This window comes from Dicentrarchus labrax, unplaced genomic scaffold (genome assembly GCF_905237075.1).
Source record: "Dicentrarchus labrax unplaced genomic scaffold, dlabrax2021, whole genome shotgun sequence".
NCBI classification, from domain to species: domain Eukaryota; kingdom Metazoa; phylum Chordata; class Actinopteri; family Moronidae; genus Dicentrarchus; species Dicentrarchus labrax.
In genome coordinates this window covers 14,867,506-14,886,568 of record NW_026136705.1, presented here as the reverse complement: position 1 = coordinate 14,886,568, position 19,063 = coordinate 14,867,506, and the positions used below count along the sequence as shown (strand labels likewise).

Here is a 19,063-nt window from a genome sequence, read left to right as displayed (position 1 = left end):
AATGGAAATAAATACACATGGGTCATTGAAAGTCTATTGGCAGAAATGTAATCTAATATTCATCAGCATGTTTTCATTAGTGTATAATCACTTGAAAATAAGTACTGGTAGTTTTTCATTGTAATTCTCAGTGTTGTAATTTTCAATTTGTTGTTTAAGAATGTGTAGGAACCCTGATTTTCAATCATATTATACTCAACCGCTAGTACCAATGCCTTGCACTATTTTAATGGGTATTGACTTTACACAGCTGAGCTTGTGGTTTGAGGTTCACTTCCTCAAGATTACAAGAATTAGATTAACCTCAGAACTACGTTCAGAATTGACCAATTGATGAATTTCCCCACCAGCTGATTTAGTTATTCGAGAACAGAAAGTGCAGCACTCTGTTTCTAAAGCATTTAGCAAGTGACCCCGAATAACTTTTGTGTTTAACATGCAAAATGATTATGGAAAAGGTATTGAAAATGGTTCTGAAATATGAAGAGGAAAAAGCAGTACAGTGAAAGACGTCAGATATAAATTGTCACATTACTATTATCTTCAAACATCGAAGGTATATCGCCTATATCCTGAAGTTGCGTCATTGTTGTAATTCTCAGTGTTAGCAGTAAATAACCTTAAACCATTTCTCAAACTGTGCCATGTTGGGTCCTTTAATTTGAAGGAATTGGGCATGGACATACATATCAGACATACCAAAACCATTGAAGAAAAATGTTGACCAGAGTCTACAGCCATGCTGTGAGGCTCTAACTGGGCCCATTGCTGCTTTAAGTTACATGCTAATGTTACCATGTTCACCACTTCAGTTTAGCAAGTTAGTATGCTTATATTGGATAATTAGCACTAAAGACAAAGTGCTGAGGCGCTTGTGTATCCCTAGAGCCACGCTACTAGCATGGCTAAAAATTAAAATATTAAAAGACAAACCATAATTAACCAATATTTTAAAAAGTTTTTTAGTAAAACCTGTGTCTCTGCTCCATTTATCAACTGCACATTGTTTTGCTTTCAACTGCTGAGACCAGCCAACTTCTCTGACATTCTTCACTTGCAGGATTTTCTTGTGTGCAATACTAGGCGTGTTGTGTTAGCTGCCATTATAGCATGTCCTGGGGCGTGTGCACCTCACGGTGCTTAACTGGCAGTTACAATACTCACTTAACTGACAAGACCTCTGAAACCCAGCTGTGTAAAAATGCAAACAAGACGGCCTGAGTTGTAACATGACTCCCAGAGGCAAATGTAGGTGGTCAAGATTTCATGTACAGACAGATAACGTCTGACTGTGCTTTATGCCGTTTCTGACATAAAGGTGACTGAAGGTGACAGCTCTGATAACTCTGTATGCCTTTCACTTACAAATACGCCGCCTTTATTGTTATTTTTATTACTGAATGTCAAGAGACAATAATTCACAGCATCATTCATTCAGTTCATAGTACAGGTCAGCATTATATTAAAGTAAGAAAATGAATAAAATATTAATGTAAAACACTGCAAGTTGAACCGTAAAAACCTATAAAAGGTGGTTTATTATACCTTGTGAGCAATCAGTAGTTTTTTTGGGTTCAGTTGGATGGAAACAAACAAGTAACTAGCAAAAACAAGGTTAATATGTCATTGGTGCTCATGTGCTGGCACAGGCACTTCATTCAGCGTGTCTTGGCAGAGCCCCTGCAAATGTCTGGAGTGTTACTGAGCAACACTGGACATACTGTTCACGGTGGCGTCAGTGAAAAGGTTCTGACATCATCTTTGACATGATTTACTGGAGCTACCATAGTACTCTTTCATGAATCTTTCAATTTATTTCCCTTATTGTGACTTCAAGTTCAATCTGTCAGTCCGGCATGAAAAAACTGAGCAGAGAAATTACTAACAGTCATCCCTAAAAAAAACCCTCAAGCAAAACAACTTCCTGCTGCTCCAGTGAGCTGCACAGTAGCCAACACTACAGTTACACTATAACACTACCAGTACTGGACATTTTGTAGTCATGCTCAGTGAAGCTGGATAAAAAATGTTAAAAAGGGGCATAGAAACCTGGGCACTGAGTTAATAAAGAGAAAATAAAGACATAAAGTTCACTAAACAGTGATTTTTTTTTCTACAAATATTTTTAAACGGGTTATAAGATAAATAATTCATCATATTATGTGATGCCAAAAAGGAAAACTAGAGGCTACCACAAAATAGTCCGACTGGAATTACCATGATGAGGCCGATGTGAACATTTTCCCAGTCAGCAGTGCGAACAGTAAATCTAACAGGACATGAAAGCAACATCAAAGGGATGTTCCTTCAACCACAGAGGAGGAACAGATCAGTTCAAAACCCTATATGTGCTTTAGAAATTACTCAAACTGGTGACATTCTTGTGACAACGCCTTACTAGATGGTCGTGATCAGTGTTTACTTGGGATGAAAGCTTTCACTTCTGGAAATTTTAGTAAACCCAAAAAAATGAGTTGACTAACAGTCAACAGAGCTACAAAGAGACTTTGAATACACTCAAGAACTGACTGTTTTATTTTGATAGTCACCTGCAGATGCCACCAGTCTTTTTCACAGCAGACATTTTGATTTGTCCTACTAGGAAAAGCACAGGTGTGACGGTGACTCTGTTGTATTCAAGTGAGTGTGTGACAGTGAACCAGCGTGCACAGCAACAGAACCCTGAAACAAAAGCAGCTAAATGGACTTCAGCCACCATTAACGGTATTGTTTACATCTGTGCTTTTCCTACTGTGAAGCGTCTTCATTGTCTTCTGTGAAAAAGGCCCATTGAAAGCTGTCACACCTGAGAGTAAAGTCATTCCTATTTGACTCACTAGAGGGTGACAAAACCTTTTTTTATTCCCTCACAAATTACAGGAAACTAACAACAGGAATTTCTAAAAATGTAGAAAATGTTGAATTAACATGACAATGAGGGTTCAAATTTACACAAAAACACAGCACAAGCCTTGTTTAGAGTGCATTTGTACAAGAAGACCCTGTAAAAATGTTCTGCTAGTTTAGCGCAAAACATTTCTTGAATGACCAGAAGGATTTGCAAATAATGTGAGTGTTCATTTGTCACAGTCCTCCACCATCTACTCGCTCTTCTTTTTAGTGGTGGTGGCGGTGCTGCTCGTGTAGCAGAGGACCTGGGCCAGGAGGACACAGCTGAGACAGGCTGACAGAATGTGTGACAGTGTAGCAAATGAGCTTCCCGTCTCCTACAAGACAAAGTTTGAGGCAGGTTAGTAAAGACAACAGTGACAGATCGGAGTAGTGATGAATATGGAGTTGTGAAGCTGTGTTTATTTGTGTAATACCTGTAGAGACATAAAGAGAACACCCAGAGACCCTCCGCACGATAGTAACACAGACAGAGTGGACAACTGGCCTGTGTGGCCATTACAGTAGTTAGTTCCAGCCTGGAGACCCTGGAAACAACAAAAGCAGCAAATACATTCACTCTCCTCTGATAAATATTCCCTGTGCACAATAATGTCACAGTTCACAGGTCTGATTAATCATAGAACAGTTCATAAGTTGAGTTATACAGACAATAGAAGCTGTTAAGTTACTACCTTGCTTGCTATTAAAGCTGTCAAGCTGGAGGCCTGCATCCATGAGACGACTGCTACAGCTGCATAGGAGCCCAGAAGGAACATTACGCCACTGTAAGCCATGAGGACCAGCAGTCCTGCCACATCAACAGAAAACAGGATGATATAAGATGGTAGAAACACACAAGAAACACGAATTTTCACGATTTGTTACCAAGAATGTTCAAACTGATGGTCTCTGACAAATTAATTTAACTATTCAAACACCCATTTCAACCTTTGAAAAGTTCCTTATCAATGTGTGTGTATAAGAGAAGTGTTGTAACTGCCCTTCCAACAAAAGGTCGGAAAGGTTCATGAGACGAGTGGTAAATACCACAAGGTGGCGCTCCAGGAAAGCACTGACTGACATGAAACAGGATCGAGTGAATCACCTCAAAACACGGTCAAGTCTTCCTTTTAACAGACAATGGGACCACACACACAAGCTTTTTCGGGTCACCTGGATTGTCCACATTAGTGATTTTCCAATAGCCTACAGGATATTCTGGGCCAAGTTGAGTCTTGAGAGTATGCAGAAGTGATAATTTATACTCAGATGTATTTGGCTGGTGTATGTAAAGTTTGAAGCTTCTGTAATGTTCGATTAATTCCTTAAAATGTCTCACAAAGGTTCACTGCTGTGCAAAAAGTTCCTTTTCATTTTATTACTTCACAGTTATTATGCTTTGTAAAGCCTTTTAATTTGAAGAGCCTGTTTAAGCTTTGTCTAGACATATTTCGTAATAATCGTTTTCAATACTTAATGCTTTCTAAATTAAATACAGTAGTGGCATGCACAAAAATATCTTGATAGATCAGTGTGAGGAAAGATTTGTGAGAGCAAGCAGTTTGACGAAAGCAATGCAAACATGGCAGGTATCAAGAGCTCACTTATAAAGCCAAAAAGGAATAAATATTGCTATATTTATATATTGTTAGCTGAATCCACCCTCAACATATAAAACATGAAAGGGTTTTTCCTTTGGTTTGGCTAGAGATAGCCTATAGTGTGTAATTTATTTGTATGGCTCTTTATAGAGGATAATAATGAAGATTGGTTGTCAGTCTCACACACACTGTCATGGTGCTGTTTTAGGAAATGACTGAGCCTTTTGTGAAAATGAAACTATATATTCTATTCAGTAGAAATGAATGGACATGAGCCTGAGAGCCACAGACAGAAACTAATACATAGTTTCATTTCGTCTTTTAGTGGGATTTGATGACAATAAGACAAGTACAGAATAATTCCAGACTTATCCTGAACATATGTTTATTCACTATTTTGAATGTGAATTTAGAAAAATGTGCATCTATGTGTGCTAACCTTTGAGGGTATCTCCACGATAATGCAGGATGAGGAAGACAATGGCTGCTGTCTGGGCCAATGTGAAGAGCCTCTCACCCCAGGCACTGTAGAGCAGTTCACATAAAACACATGTAAGGAACACATCTATGAAGACTGAAACATACTGCCAGTTGCAACTAAGTGGTTAGAACTAAGAGTCTTAGAAATGACAGCATTTAGTTTACTAAACAGTTTCTACCTCTCAAAACAATGGGATATAATGGAAGGTTTGAATCAGCAGAGACCAACAAAGAGACCAACTTATTGTTGTTACATACGTACAAGAGTGGGAAGTTGTTGGCCACAGCGTACACCACAGGACATGATAAGGCATAAAGCTGCAGGAGGGCGGAGGTCAGATTTAGGCCCGCTGCACTTCTTCTCCACAGTATCTTCAGCAGCTGAGGAGGCTGAGCTGCGGGGAGACAACAGACACTGACGCAATGGAGGTGCAACATCCGTAAAGACAGTGGGTTTGGTGGGTCTCCCGATTACCAAGCAATATGTAAACTATAATGAATGAGACGTTGCCGTTATGGGAAAATGTCTATATAAAATGACATTGTCTACTTCATTGTTCTGTGAAAGAATTCACCACATATGTGTGGAAATGTCTGTGCTCCTGCAACTGTTAATGAAGTAGTTTTGTGGTATGATCACTAGGCCTGATATTTTGATTTGATTATCTACACTGTTACAAGTATTGCATAGTAGATAACAAGAGCACTTAAAGGTTCTCTGGGGAATCTTTAATCCTAATTTGATCATTGGGATCATTGTGTTGTACAGATATCTAATCAGTAATGATAGTGTGAGGAGGTAGAGTGAAATGATATGAGTGGGTTGTTTAATCTCACCTGTGAGCAGTGAACTTTATACCTACTCTACATTTCAGACGCAAACGTTGTACTACATTAGTCTGACAGCTTTAGTTTCTAGTTACTCTTCAGATTCTTCCTGTCCAGTGACAACCACTTATCTCCAAATTTGGTGATTTTGAATTCAAACTTTTCCTGAGAAAATGCATGGTGACTGAGCTGAAAACGGTTTTTTTTTCTTCTTTTAGAGCTATGTTGTTCTCACAGGACAGCCCCACTTCACACATTATGTTTTTAGACTATGATGCAATGCTGTAGTTTAAACTACCCAACAGTCTAGACCTATAAAGTAGTGATATTAGCTCCTCAAATCTACAGCAGTAAAATGCATCATACACATTAATGCAGAAGTAATATTAATCCAAAAACATAATTTATGATACTAAAACACTGACAGGGAGCATTTTACCTCACAGTGAGTAAGTACATGTTGTCTGATAATGTGTACTTTAATACATACTTTTACTTAGGCTGAGTAAGACATTGAATGCAGGATTTTTGAAGCATTTTCACATGAGATATGAGTACTTTAAAGGATCTGAAAATGAGCATGTCAGAGGAAGAACTATTATCTAACCCTTGTGTTAGTTGTGTTTGTTAGTGATGCTCTGCTGTCTTACCTAGGAAAGTGTCCAGTAAGATCCAAAATCCGAAAGTTTTGTTCAGTAAAAACTTTAGGCAAGGCACTGGGGCAATAAATGACAAATATTAAAAACAATCAGACCGTTAAAACATAATTTTATAAGTGGAAAGAATAGGCCAGATGTTACACATAACGTTCAACTGTAAGTAGGAGAGGCGAAACACCCCCAAGCCCCCACCTCGCAAACATCTGGATTTTCCACAACATTTAACTCCCCCCCCGATTCTGTACGACGACGAGGCTCACCGTGCATGTGGAACTTCACGAAAATCTCTTCATAACATTTTTCTGGCATTAAATAGGAAACCAGGAACTCTTTCACGGGAGACGTGGCCATCATGGGTCAGCTGTAGCCAGGAGCGCTCCTCTGGCAACAGGGGGAGTGGTCCAAAGGTTCCCCAATATTTACTACAGGAGCCGAAGAGGACACAGAGCCGGGAGAGTTAACTGTTGTCTCTGAGGGTCGCCCTGACATAAATGTAGTCCGGAAGTCCACGGTTTCATATAAAAAAAAAGTCACCTAAAAAGTCAAATCTAACCTCTTTATTATTTGTTGGAAGAATATGCTATCTATTTGGTAAATACTACATTACTAAGTTCAAAGTATTCAATAGGCCTATATTTAAAGATATAGCCTATATAATATATAAAAATGCTCTGCTTTTAATAATAATTGCCATGTTAAAAATAAAATAATTTAAATGACATCCACCTCCTCTCTCAGAATATATCCAGATTATAGGAATATGCAAATATTTCCATCCTCAGTGTGTGTGCAGTGGAGGCTTCAAGCTTCCACATCACACCTGTACGTAGGTATATAGACGCATATTGGACCAGATTGGCTTCCAAACTTGTGAAGTCACAAAATTAGCTTGTAACACATCTACAGTTCAGGTTTGCACAGATAAACGTTCCCCCTGTGAAAGACTGCACACACCTCATTCTGCACAGTGAAGATTTAAACATCAATGTGAGGCAACAATAAGCAAAACACAATTTAAATTAGACTATTTCGATGCTATACATTAAAAACAAACAAACAAATACATAAATAATCTGTGACAGTTTTTATATGAGACTCTTAAACTCAAACTCATACATAAATAATGGACAATGTCCATCTTTTAATGAGCTCTAATCCCAAGTTTTTGAAGTAATATTCATTCCTTTGTTGCAGGTTTGATCAAATGTAAATGTAGACACATTGGTTAGACATCTGGGTAATATTAGAGATTATTTTCTGTAAAATGGTTTATTCAGGCTAAATGCAATGTAGGTACACTGTAAATGGAAAAAAAAAAAAACATCCACCATAACATCCCCTGCACATTTGGATACAGTTATTTTTCTAGCATCAAATTGGTAAACAGTAACTTGTGTAATAGATACAGAGGTCTATGTTTACCTAATTGTGAAGACAACTTAAATAAAAAGTTACATAGCATTGCATTAATTCAGTGTTAAAATATTTATTTACACTTACAGTCTGGAGTTTAATGAGGTAAATACAGTACTGATTTATCTCCCTACTCAAGTTATAGTACAAATTATGTTGGATTAAAACTACTCCAGAAACTATAATTTACACAAAAAGTATGTGTAATAAAGTAGATGTGACTCTGTTATTAATCACCTAATTGATACATTGTAATTGTATTAAGCTGCCAAATGCAAATTCATTTTTCTCTCTTCTGGTCAGGTGTAAGTGGAACTCCTCTTCTCTGAAAACAGGAAGGGTTCGACTAAAAACCAAACGAATGGGAGGTTTTACAGCAGTTAGTCAGTGTTCACTCTGACAACATGTGTACTGGAAAATGTGCCCGTTGCATTGCCTTCTCTCTGTACCCGTTAGTGCTCGTGTCCATCATCTGTAACATAGTGCTGTTCTTTCCTGGTGGGAACGTCAAGTATGCCAGAGAAGGACACATTACTCAGGAGGTGACATACATGGGGGGACTCATTGGAGGGGGTATAATGGTAAGTTGTCTCTTCTCTTGCCTGTTATTGTAGGATGTGAATCTGGACTACAAGGTGATGCAAACATTTTTTCTGAAATATAACGTGCAGCCTCAGGTATAACCACTGGGTTTATACCGTATATTGTTTGTTTTATTGGCTTGCTGTCCTCACACCTGTTTTGGGTCCTAATTTTGTGTTTCGGTGGTAAAGATCTGTGATTCTCTTAACCTAGAACACTTCAAATCAGTTGTATTGTTCATAGTATCATCACATACCACATATTTGAATGCATGATACTCTCATGAGGAGCCTTTCATCCTGACTGAAGCAAAGGCTCAAACCTTTTAATAAAAAAAAGTATTCCTCAGAATCTGACTGATGGCTGACTTTGGAAAGTGCTGAATTGTTTCAACTATGACCTATTTTGAACATGTTCTACACTGATGCTGAATCTAATTCCAAGTCGACTTGCACCATCACAGGCGTTGATCCCATCTTTGTACTTCAGCTTTACTGGAGAAGAGGGCTGCTGTGGAAATCGCTTTGGGGTAAGTCGGTAAGATGTAGACGTTTAGTAAGAAATAAAGTAAAAAATAAGAAAGCTAGTGGTCTTTAGTAAAATAATATGTTGTCAAACTATTACTTCTAAGGTCAAGAAGTTCCACACCAACTAAATACAAGTATGTATATAATGGAGGCCAGTAAAGCTGAGAATTGCTCAATAGAAGAAAAAAAAGAAGAAGAAAGAAATGTGCTGCTTGGTGCTGCATCACTGTTGCACAACATTTAGGTCTTCTTGAGATAGATAAGATAATGCTGCATCATCAGCCACAGTACAGTTCTCCTTTTCTTGTTTATCAAAATTAAAATATCTATACAACATAAAAATGTCTGAGGTTTGCTTGTCATTTAACCTCTGCAGATGTTCCTGTCAATTATATTCGCTGCAGTGGGAGTGACTGGGGCTGTGTACAGTTTCACTGTGGCAGTGGTCGCTGTGGGTAACGGGCCCCTCTGCCTTTATTCTGGGAACTGGACAACCCCCTTTAAACACAGGTGACAAATAGAACTTACATGTGTTCTCATAACAAAGTTCTGGTTATTTATAAGCCTCTTCTTTTTTCCATAGTAATGTGAGCTACCTGTCTGACGCTATGTTATGGGGACACTGCAAAGAGCCTGTGAAAGTGGTGCAGTTCAACACTGGATTGTTCTTCACTCTGGCAGCAGCCAGCCTTGTGCAGGGGCTGCTCTGTGTCACTCAGATGATCAATGGCCTCGTGGGCTGCCTGTTTGGACTCTGCAAAAACAAAGAGGTAAAAACAAAGAAGTCACACTTGTTGTTGGGATATCTGAATCCATACATTTCTCACATAAATTGTGTAATTTAAGATCATCTTAACTTTACTTCCTTTTAATGTATTTCTTACTATGTCTAAATTACAGGAACCATAAGTTAACCATTTGCAGTCATTCCTCATCTGAAGAATTGACTGGCGCCCCCTGCTGGTTGGTGGAGAGCAGTGTTCCTGGCTGAATCTGCATAAAACATTCACACTGAAATTTCTGCTCTCTCCGATAACAGATTTAAACATTTGTATGTGTATTTCATGATGCTTCACACTGTTGCAGTGTATAAGCATATGTTGTGAAAAGAGCACTGCCTTAGAAGTAATTCATGCAAATTATATGGTTCATTTTAGATTTATATAAGCGTCTGATTACTGCTGCAGCTATGTGTTGTGCTTCATCATATGTAGCATTTTACAATAATATTAACCTTTTAGTTTATTGTACTCTGCAGACAAAAAATAAATACCAGGTTGATCTTTTCTACATTCACACAATTAATGTTGAATGTATAACAACAATAAATATCACTCAATACTGTATCCACATGTATATCCATGCACATGTTTATTTCAGACTGTTAGACATATAAAGTTACTGTTGGTCCTTTGGTAGGAATGTCAACATGTTAGACATCACAGCTTCTACTGTATGAGAGGGGATACAATTCAGGTGATGAGAGAGAGAGAGAGAGAGAGAGAGAGAGAGAGAGAGAGAGAGGAGAGAGGATAAAGTCCTAAAGGGTAATTCACCCCCAGATGGCGCCTTTGTAGTATGAAGGAAAAGGAAATTAGTCATTTCTAGAAACTAAAAAATGTAGCCTGTCTGGTCAGTGTTTAACCACCCACTGTGTGGTCATTTGTCAGCATTTTTCAGTTGATGTCAATGACACATTGTTCCTGCTTTACCAAGCATGCTGCCACAGGTCTGAAGTCCAACCGTACCTTGATTCTGGAGTCACTGTGTCAATACATTACTAGAATACTGTATGTAATAGGTGGGGTTAAAAATGTCTCTCCAAACTGAGATTTAAATACAATAATACTTATTTTGGAGGACTGATCACCAAACTCAACATACGTAACAGTGATGTCATCATCAATAACGCATCTGACTCAGATTACGTGACTGCATTTACCTCTTTAACAGAAAAAAGTGCATCTACACATCAACAAAACAAGCGTTGTCTCCTAAATATACCATGGTATGAGTCACATCTGCAGCCTATCCCCAGCTCTGTTTGTCCATGTTATCGACTTGTCATTACACCTCCCACACCCTAAAATTGCTCACAGTAGACTATTTAGTCCCTGCTTCAGGTGGAAATCCATTTTCCGTTTTGGGTTTGTAGCAAGTGGAGCTTATCTTGAACATACGGGAAAAACAAGTTTTAGCAGTGAGTTCGTGTTCACTCTGACAACATGTGTACTGGAAAATGCTCCCGTTGCATTGCAGTTACTCTCTACCCGTTAGCACTGATATCCATCATCTGTAACATAGTGCTGTTCTTTCCTGCTGGGGACATCAAGTATGCCAAAGATGGACATATTACTGAGGAGGTGAAATACATGGGAGGGCTCGTTGGAGGGGGTTTAATGGTAAGTTGTCTCTTCTCTTGCCTGTTATTGAAGGATGTGACTCTGGACTACAAACTGCTGTAAATTCCTCTCTGAAATATGTGCAGCCTCAGAAAAAAATGAGAATTCTGTTAAGCTAAAACAAAAAAATTACTGGCTTTATACTGTTTATTCGATTTTAATGAGTGATCATCTCACCATTATGTGCTGTATGAGACTCTCAGTAAACACATTTAATTCTAACTGAAGCAAAATTTCAAACTTCTAGTGAGTTTAATGCAGCCCGGAGAGAGGTATTCCTGACTCCTGTAATGTTTCACAAAGTATTTGAACATACAAGCTTTGAGTTATTAAGATTAAGTGAAACTGCTGAATTCAATAAACTGAATATTAACTCCTGTCAACTCATCTGTCCTGCCGCAGGTGTTGCTCCCAGCACTTTACATCCACTTGACTGGAAAAGAGGGGTGCTGTGGGAACCGCTGTGGGGTGAGTCAGTGAGAACTACAAATAAGACTTTTCAGGTGCTCAGTGAAAGATGAGTCCTGACCTATATTTAAATGATGAACAATAAAAACTACACTGCAGCTGCCTTATATGCAAACTAAAGAAATAGAAGCATCATCATAGTTAATAACAAATTAAATTAAGATTTCAACAATGTTTTTATAGTTGTATCATATAACTGTTTAAGGGAGGCCAGTTACACTGACTTTAGGATTTACTAAAAAGGATTTATACCGTTTGGATAGATAAGATAACACACAGTGTAATACATTATGAAACCATCAGTTTCAGTTGCTTCATCTCTTGTTCTGATCCCAAAAAATATTAAAATGTGCAAAAGGCTGTTTGAAATGTGCTTTAAACTCCCAGTGCCACTGACACAAACTATCACATGACTTTTTTTTTAAATAACACCAAGATCAGAAATGTATTCCTGTTAATGGATTTTTCTTCAGGTTGTTACGAAAATACAGCAACAAGTGCCTGAGTATGACAATAGAATTACAGTAATTAAAGTGGCAGCCACAATTGTCACCATACTAATTTCTAACAGCCTGATTTGAAATATGTCTCAGCATGTTTGGTTTACTTTATCTTGTTAATCAGTCTGTCAGAGTAAATGTCAGGAATGCGAGAGGTGAATGAGATGTCAGCGGACAACCAAGAGCCTGTTCCTCCTAAAACATAAATACCTAATTTATCAATAGCACAGAATAATGTGTGGGGGAGGAGTTAGGAAGAGGGGAGGCATACACGGGTAATTCAGTATGAATGTCTTTAACTGCAACAGAAATGTGTTTGACCTTGTTGTTTAACTTCTGCTGCAGATGTTCTTATCAATTGCATTCGCTGCAGTGGGAGTGGCTGGTGCCCTGTACAGTTTCATTGTGGCAGTGCTCGGGTTGCAAAATGGGCCCCTCTGCAAAGTCCTCGTGATCTGGACCACACCTTTTAAAGACAGGTGAGGAACTTTCTGATGATAATTGTTCAAGCTTCTAAATCCCTGATCACTCATAAAAGTTCCTCTCTTGCATAGTGACCCGAGTTACCTGACCGACAACACGTGGTGGGGGAAATGCACAGAGCCTAAGAACATTGTGCAGTTCAACATTGGTCTGTTTGCCACTCTGCTGGCCACGAGCTGTCTGCAGCTGGTTCTCTGTGCCATTCAGATGATCAACGGGCTCTTCGGCTGCCTGTGTGGAACCTGTAACAATAAAGGGGTAAGATGAAGCTGAGCCTAAGTGAAATAAATAGGAAGAAATGAAAACACGGTCCATTTATGTGTTGTTTATATATCTCAGTCTAGAGATATTCCTCAGATAAGATATGCAATCAGAAAACCTAACTTCTTTCCCTCTCTGGTTTTTGGTGTTTGTTTGTTATGTTTTTTACTTACAGCCGCTCTGAGTTCCTGACTGTTGACTGGCACCCCCTGCTGGAAGACTGAAAGCATTGGTCCTGCCTGCATCTGCATTAAATATTCACTAGGAAACTGTCTCTATTTGATAACAGATTTTTTATTATATTGTTCATTTGAAATACATTGGTTTTAAATATAAGCTACTGATCCACTGCTGCAGCTCTGTGTTGTTAAATTATGTTTAATAATATTAACCTTTTGGTGTATTGTACTTAACTAGTAGGATAGAAAAAAAAGACAAAGTTGTACTTCAATGACACCTTTAATGTAGATTGTATTACTACAGGGAATATCAGGATTGATATCTGTACAAACATTTCAATGTCATCTCAAACAATTAGCATTTTAAAATACCTATATTTCTCAATGAACATTAAAGGAATATGACTGAGATTTCTGAAATGCCAACTACTAAGCACACTGGGAAAAAACCCTGCACGTGGATAAAGTGTGCAAATGGCACATTTGATGAGGCATCTGTTATTTTCTCATTGACTTGTACAGAACAATAAAGGTTACACAACAAAAAGGCAAAATGTGGTGAATTAAAAGGCAGATGCTGAGTCCCAAAAGAATGGAAACGTAATCACAACAGGGGTGGAATAAAACATGTCAATACAAAAACAGTACGATAGAATAAGATTAGGCTCAAATTCAAAAACACCTGCTGACTGTGTCAGATGAAACCTGTAAGCCTGAAAAGTAAGCAAATGTTTTAGCATATATGCTACCAGAATGTCACTTTAGCTAAATATACAAAGATTTGATCAGAAAACTGAGACTGAGAACGATTCCTTAATTGAAAATTATAGACAGCTTAAATGAATTAATATATGCCTTTTTTAAATAAAATCTTTGTGTAGTGAGCTAAAACAAGGTTTTGTGCATCAAGACAACCTCTTAATCTAACGGAGCATTTCCTTACACATGTAAGTAAAGAATGATTTGAAATAACTGGCAGAAAATTGCATTTCTGTGCACATACAACTTTGTTGAGGTAGACCCAAAACAATAAACTGGAGGCTGAATAAGATTGCTCAATATTGTGCTACACATATATCTTCCTCATATACGTGTTTACGTTTCAAGTCAGCAGTAGTGTTGTTGGAGTGTTAAAAACAAATGATATTTAAATCTTTAAATCTAGAAAATACATTTTATCTATATTTTAAACGATGTAAATACTGAGAGAGATGGAGTGTGGCAGTTTTAGGTACTTTTAACAAAAGCAGGAAATGGTAAAAACCACATCCCACACATAATAAGCTTCAACGCTTCAACTGGAGTTTGGATGAGGTTATATGGCTATAGTTCACTCCCAGTTCACCAGTCGTTCATTTGTGCTGTGCATATTTCGTCAGTCAAACTGCTTCATCATGAGCTTCCGGCTGACCTCATAACCCAGGAACAGTGCTCCATTGGCAGGGAAGGTGCGGACCATGGTGGGGGTCAGACCAGAGTAGAGAGCCCTCACACCTAAACAAAGGGAAACAGCAAATGTATGATTATCATTTAAATGATATTCTGCTTGATAATGCAACAGAAACATCAAACCCAACTTGTGCCTACCTTCAGTACGAGCAATGGTCATGAAGGTTTTGAAGAACCCTGCCTGTTTGCCCGTCATAGACATGACCTGGATCCGAGACTTGACGCAGTCCATAGGATAGACCACGAGCCACAGGCAGGCACCCCCCAAGCCTCCGCTGAACACGATAGGAGCCACACCTTCAACACACACAGTAACACTCATTACACACTAACACAATGACAATGTATGTTAGATGCGTGGGAGGTGAAAGTAAATATGGGCGGATGAAGAGGAAAACATAAATCTTATAACTGCTGAGCCATATTTTAGTCCAACAACTGTAACATTAACTGTAATTCATTGTAGTAGTATAGATCTTAAAATTCCTGTATGAATGACGGATTTCTTCTTTGTACCTATGTCGTCTTTTTCACATTTCATGTGGTCCGCAAAGGTGGTGCGGCTGAGCTCGTAGGCACCGAAGAAGCAGAAGTAACCCGGGACTTCTCTGGCTATGGTGGTGGTCAGGCCCTGGAAGAAGCCCTGCGGTCCCTCATTCCTCATGATTGATTTAACCACAGACCACACTGTGCTTCAGAGAGAGAGAGAGCAGAGGAAAGTATGGCTCGGTCAATGCGCACACATTACAACACTAACTCAGAAAAATATAACCATATAACTACTGCAGTTTTATTATTGACTACTAAAAATGAGTTTGTGGTTCTGGGGAGCATGTGAACTATGAATCACCTTAATGTCCACACCCCAACGTTTTCTTTGAACACTGACGTCTGAGTCACTATTTTATAGACAAAACGTATGAATAATGAATGTATCATCAATTACCGTGTTGTCAAATACACATACCAGGTATGTGGTTGAGATAAACAGAGTTTGAAATGTCTTTAAACTATACACAAATATCTAGAAATAATTTAGGTTGGATTTGTTTTCAGGTTGGTAAAATATCCACATTTCTTACGTTCTCTGAGTCTGTTACCAAATCTCTTTTTTATAAGCAAAGAGCAATTTCAGAAAATATGACGATATGAATACAATACATAACCGAAAAAACAACTTTTAGTTCTCTGAATGTCAATATTTTGATATTAAGTTGTAATTTGACTTTGTATTATGGTGTTTTAGATGTAGCAATCTAATTATTCTACATATAAACCAAGTCATTTTTCAGCAATAATTTAATCTATAAGATGACTTATACAATATTATAAAAACCACTTACTTCTGGCTCTTAGCGATCTTGCCTGATGCCTCCATCTCATACATGGCTTGCAGCCGACACTTGACAAGCTCAGTGGGGCAGAGTACTAGCGAGGAGAAGATGGATGCTACGGAGCCAGCACAGGCTTTGTGCGTGTCACTGAAACAGAGGGAAGGATAAACAGAAGACCGTTGGAGATCTTACTTTGACTTCATGTTAACAAGATGTGAAGCCTGGTTAACATCATCCCCCCATCCTACCTCAGCACAGCCTCACTGTGCAGTCCAGCCATAAAGCGGATGACCTGCTGGCAGAAGCCGTAGCTCATGAAGAGCACAGAGTTCTCTGCGATGTTGGCCATGAGTGCCGGCGTGGTGCCCTGGTAGAGGCCTCGCAGGCCCACTTGTTTGTAGGTGGACGAGATGCAGTGGATGAAACCCCGGTACATCTTAGGAAAGGTCTGCATCTTGACCTTTGCTGTGTCCAGAGGTTGCCCACTGAAGACACATGCAGCCCCCCCTTGGAGGAAGAAGGACAGAACACTGTCAACAAACTACAGGAAAATCAAAGTATGTGTTCAACATATGTGCTGTGAAGAGAGATAAGAATCAGAGCGGGCTCCACTCCGCTGAGCAGTATAAACAGTCAATGAAAACAGAGAGAAACGAGCCGGAAAAACACAGCAGTCATCAAAATCTCCTGCTACATCACGCACAGCCAGTGAGTCGCACTGTTACCTATGGCTCCCGCGGAGAGGTCAATAATGGCCTGGACCACCGGGTGTGGGGCCATGGCGTCCAAGAAGTTGATAGAAGAGGTTTCCCTTCCTCTCAGCTACCTGGTAAAATAACACATAAATGACACTTTACCCCCTAACACCACTCACAACACACACCCCTACATCTTATTAGAGCACTTTAGTTACTATAAACTGAATGCAATGAGCCATTTGTTCCTTTAAACACTACCCTGACACAGTGATTGTGTGCGTTCCTGCATAGGGAGGCCCGGGACAGGCAGCGGCTGGGTTATAAAGTTCACTACAATAAAACCTCCCCTCATTTATGGCAACAGTAATTATTTACAGTGAGCCCAGAATGGGTTTGTAAGGACACAGGATAACTGTGTATATATAATACAATGCAAGGGTAGAAGCCACTTCACTAAGCATTAGATAATAGAAATGTGTTTCTGGATGTAAGTCATTTATTTTGTCAATTTAAATATTTTAATTTAACCTAAAACACTCACACTTTTACTGTGTCCTGTCTCTTCTAAAGCACAATATGAGTAGCAGTATTTCTACTGTCTCTGCTGGTGTAATTTACTCTGTTATTACCGGAGTTTACCACAAGAGGGGGATATAATACTGTTTATACATAAAAAAAATAATTCAGATATGTTTTAAAACATCAAAACAGACATGTGCTTTTATCGTCGTTTAGAGACAGAAAAAGAGAGTTAAATGCCAAACAGCGTTTCTTTCTAACAGGAAACTGAATCCTTCTCAGACTCTCCAAGACGTGTAGTAACAACATCCTAATGTAGCGGTACTCGAAGGTTGAGTTAGTGTCGACAGCAAGAGGAAAAGTTACTCTCTTCTGTTCAGCCAAATGTTAAAGTGTGTAAGTATAAAAGAGGGAAATGAACAGTATATTATATAAAGTATATTCCCAGTACAGACCTTAGAGGAGAGCGACGGGTCGGACTCGGAGTGCCGCTGCGGGTGAGCTAACGTTACAGTCTGTGTTTCAAACATATGGCAGACAGTCCTCACTTATAGCCGCGGGTCAAACGTCCAAAGTTTACCCTAATGTTATCTCATCTGCAACATGTAAGCCCTTTGTGGTCAGCCACTGGGGTCAATGAATGGATCGACCATCAGTGATAATGGTGCTGAGGAGAAGCTAGAGGTTGTTTCATGATAGAAGAGGAGGTCTCACTCCGATCCAAATTCCATGTGTGAAGATATTTCTGATTTCTACTGAACAGATGGTGGATACATTTGTATTTTGGCGACAGAGGGCTCTTTTTAGCTGAATATTCTGTGATCCTAGAGGTCGTAGGTCATGCAGGAAAAGCATCAGCTTGTACTCTGGGTCCCTTGGGTGTTTTTATGTTTGTGTTTAAAGCTGCAGCAGCTGCACTGAAAGGGGCCTTCTCTGAGGGTCGCGATAGAGTTATAAATCAGACTTCTGCAGGACTTATTAAGACTCAATCGAGGGCAGTGAAACATGGTGTAATATGCTAATAACTAATGAAGGTTAACTCCTGTTGTGGGGCTATTGAACACAAACCCAGACCCACAAGACCTACCAGAGTCCCGAATATGATCAGTGATGTGTAATGACACAACTACATTACAACTTATATGCATATGAACAGTATGTACGTTTCAATAATTGTGTACTGAATAGTGAATCAATCAACAATCAATGAATTCATGAATGCATACGTTTGCATGCAGAACTACACATTTACTATAATTTGCACGTTGTTAGGAAGAATTCAGAAACCGTTAAGTCATTGTCCCTTTTCTCCTATTTTACTTCAATCAGAAAATATTGTAGTGTCTGTTGAATAAAATGTAACCAAGCCTACAGAAACAAATGTCCAGACAAAATAAGTATCTCAATTTAAGATCTATGATATGAAGCCGCACAAGCCGCATGAACGTTAGTAAAGCTTCCGGTTCACATTCTTGTTTGCTTTTCAAAATAAAATCTCCATAGAAGATTGTGACAGCACCGCCTGCTGGTTAATTCTTCCTTTTAAGAAAAAAAAGGGAGTTATTCAAGAAATCTTTTCCTATCTCTGACCCAAGGACATTGCCTTTAAAAAGTTGCGACTTTTGCAAGCTTTTTAACACACCTTCTGCAAAAAACTCCAATATTTGGAGTTCCAATATCATATCCAATATCATTGCTGTGCTGTAGATTCAAATTCAGGTTAAAAAACATTTTTTTCTCTTTAAAATAATAAATTTGGAAAATTGTGTGTCTCCGTTATTTCTTGTT

The 19,063-nt window shown here is 38.8% G+C and overlaps 4 protein-coding genes across 4 annotated transcripts; 2 read left to right on the top strand and 2 right to left on the bottom strand.

Annotated features, from left to right (window-relative positions):
- Positions 1-2,512: 2,512 nt before the first annotated feature.
- Positions 2,513-6,878, bottom strand: LOC127364036 (mannose-P-dolichol utilization defect 1 protein-like). Its single transcript, XM_051401125.1, has 7 exons — positions 6,721-6,878; positions 6,452-6,517; positions 5,236-5,368; positions 4,933-5,018; positions 3,585-3,700; positions 3,327-3,437; positions 2,513-3,227 (listed from the first exon to the last, which is right to left on the bottom strand). Exons 1-7 carry the CDS (start codon positions 6,812-6,814, stop codon positions 3,102-3,104), a joined length of 732 nt encoding a protein of 243 aa, XP_051257085.1. The 5' UTR covers positions 6,815-6,878; the 3' UTR covers positions 2,513-3,101.
- A 1,353-nt stretch (positions 6,879-8,231) lies between these two features.
- Positions 8,232-10,328, top strand: LOC127364038 (transmembrane 4 L6 family member 4-like). The gene is made up of 5 exons (XM_051401127.1): positions 8,232-8,454; positions 8,919-8,984; positions 9,359-9,492; positions 9,566-9,752; positions 9,883-10,328. The coding sequence occupies exons 1-5, from the start codon at positions 8,278-8,280 to the stop codon at positions 9,889-9,891; spliced, it is 573 nt and encodes a 190-aa protein (XP_051257087.1). The 5' UTR covers positions 8,232-8,277; the 3' UTR covers positions 9,892-10,328.
- Positions 10,329-10,891: 563 nt separating this feature from the next.
- tm4sf21a (transmembrane 4 L six family member 21a) lies at positions 10,892-13,707 on the top strand. The gene is made up of 5 exons (XM_051401126.1): positions 10,892-11,384; positions 11,787-11,852; positions 12,698-12,831; positions 12,907-13,093; positions 13,272-13,707. Exons 1-5 carry the CDS (start codon positions 11,208-11,210, stop codon positions 13,278-13,280), a joined length of 573 nt encoding a protein of 190 aa, XP_051257086.1. The 5' UTR covers positions 10,892-11,207; the 3' UTR covers positions 13,281-13,707.
- slc25a15b (solute carrier family 25 member 15b) lies at positions 13,537-17,975 on the bottom strand. The gene is made up of 7 exons (XM_051401122.1): positions 17,731-17,975; positions 16,784-16,884; positions 16,307-16,565; positions 16,068-16,205; positions 15,241-15,416; positions 14,863-15,021; positions 13,537-14,769 (listed from the first exon to the last, which is right to left on the bottom strand). Exons 2-7 carry the CDS (start codon positions 16,836-16,838, stop codon positions 14,651-14,653), a joined length of 906 nt encoding a protein of 301 aa, XP_051257082.1. The 5' UTR covers positions 16,839-16,884; positions 17,731-17,975; the 3' UTR covers positions 13,537-14,650.
- Between the last annotated feature and the right edge of the window lie 1,088 nt (positions 17,976-19,063).

What these genes read in the sequence shown, in the direction of transcription:
- slc25a15b (XM_051401122.1), bottom strand. Translation starts at nt 16,838, where the DNA reads ATGGCCCCACACCCGGTGGTCCAGGCCATTATTGACCTCTCCGCGGGA. An exon ending in AAGATCGCTAAGAGCCAGAA is followed by an intron (nt 15,417 to 16,067) that starts GTAAGTGGTTTT and finishes CTCTCTCTGAAG; the next exon opens with CACAGTGTGGTCTGTGGTTA. An exon ending in GACCATTGCTCGTACTGAAG is followed by an intron (nt 14,770 to 14,862) that starts GTAGGCACAAGT and finishes CCCTTTGTTTAG; the next exon opens with GTGTGAGGGCTCTCTACTCT.
- LOC127364038 (XM_051401127.1), top strand. Translation starts at nt 8,278, where the DNA reads ATGTGTACTGGAAAATGTGCCCGTTGCATTGCCTTCTCTCTGTACCCG. An exon ending in GCTGTGGAAATCGCTTTGGG is followed by an intron (nt 8,985 to 9,358) that starts GTAAGTCGGTAA and finishes TAACCTCTGCAG; the next exon opens with ATGTTCCTGTCAATTATATT. An exon ending in ACAACCCCCTTTAAACACAG is followed by an intron (nt 9,493 to 9,565) that starts GTGACAAATAGA and finishes TTTTTTCCATAG; the next exon opens with TAATGTGAGCTACCTGTCTG.
- LOC127364036 (XM_051401125.1), bottom strand. Translation starts at nt 6,814, where the DNA reads ATGATGGCCACGTCTCCCGTGAAAGAGTTCCTGGTTTCCTATTTAATG. An exon ending in CGTGAAGTTCCACATGCACG is followed by an intron (nt 6,518 to 6,720) that starts GTGAGCCTCGTC and finishes TTATTGCCCCAG; the next exon opens with TGCCTTGCCTAAAGTTTTTA. An exon ending in CTTACTGGACACTTTCCTAG is followed by an intron (nt 5,369 to 6,451) that starts GTAAGACAGCAG and finishes GTCTCCCCGCAG; the next exon opens with CTCAGCCTCCTCAGCTGCTG.
- tm4sf21a (XM_051401126.1), top strand. Translation starts at nt 11,208, where the DNA reads ATGTGTACTGGAAAATGCTCCCGTTGCATTGCAGTTACTCTCTACCCG. An exon ending in GCTGTGGGAACCGCTGTGGG is followed by an intron (nt 11,853 to 12,697) that starts GTGAGTCAGTGA and finishes CTTCTGCTGCAG; the next exon opens with ATGTTCTTATCAATTGCATT. An exon ending in ACCACACCTTTTAAAGACAG is followed by an intron (nt 12,832 to 12,906) that starts GTGAGGAACTTT and finishes TCTCTTGCATAG; the next exon opens with TGACCCGAGTTACCTGACCG.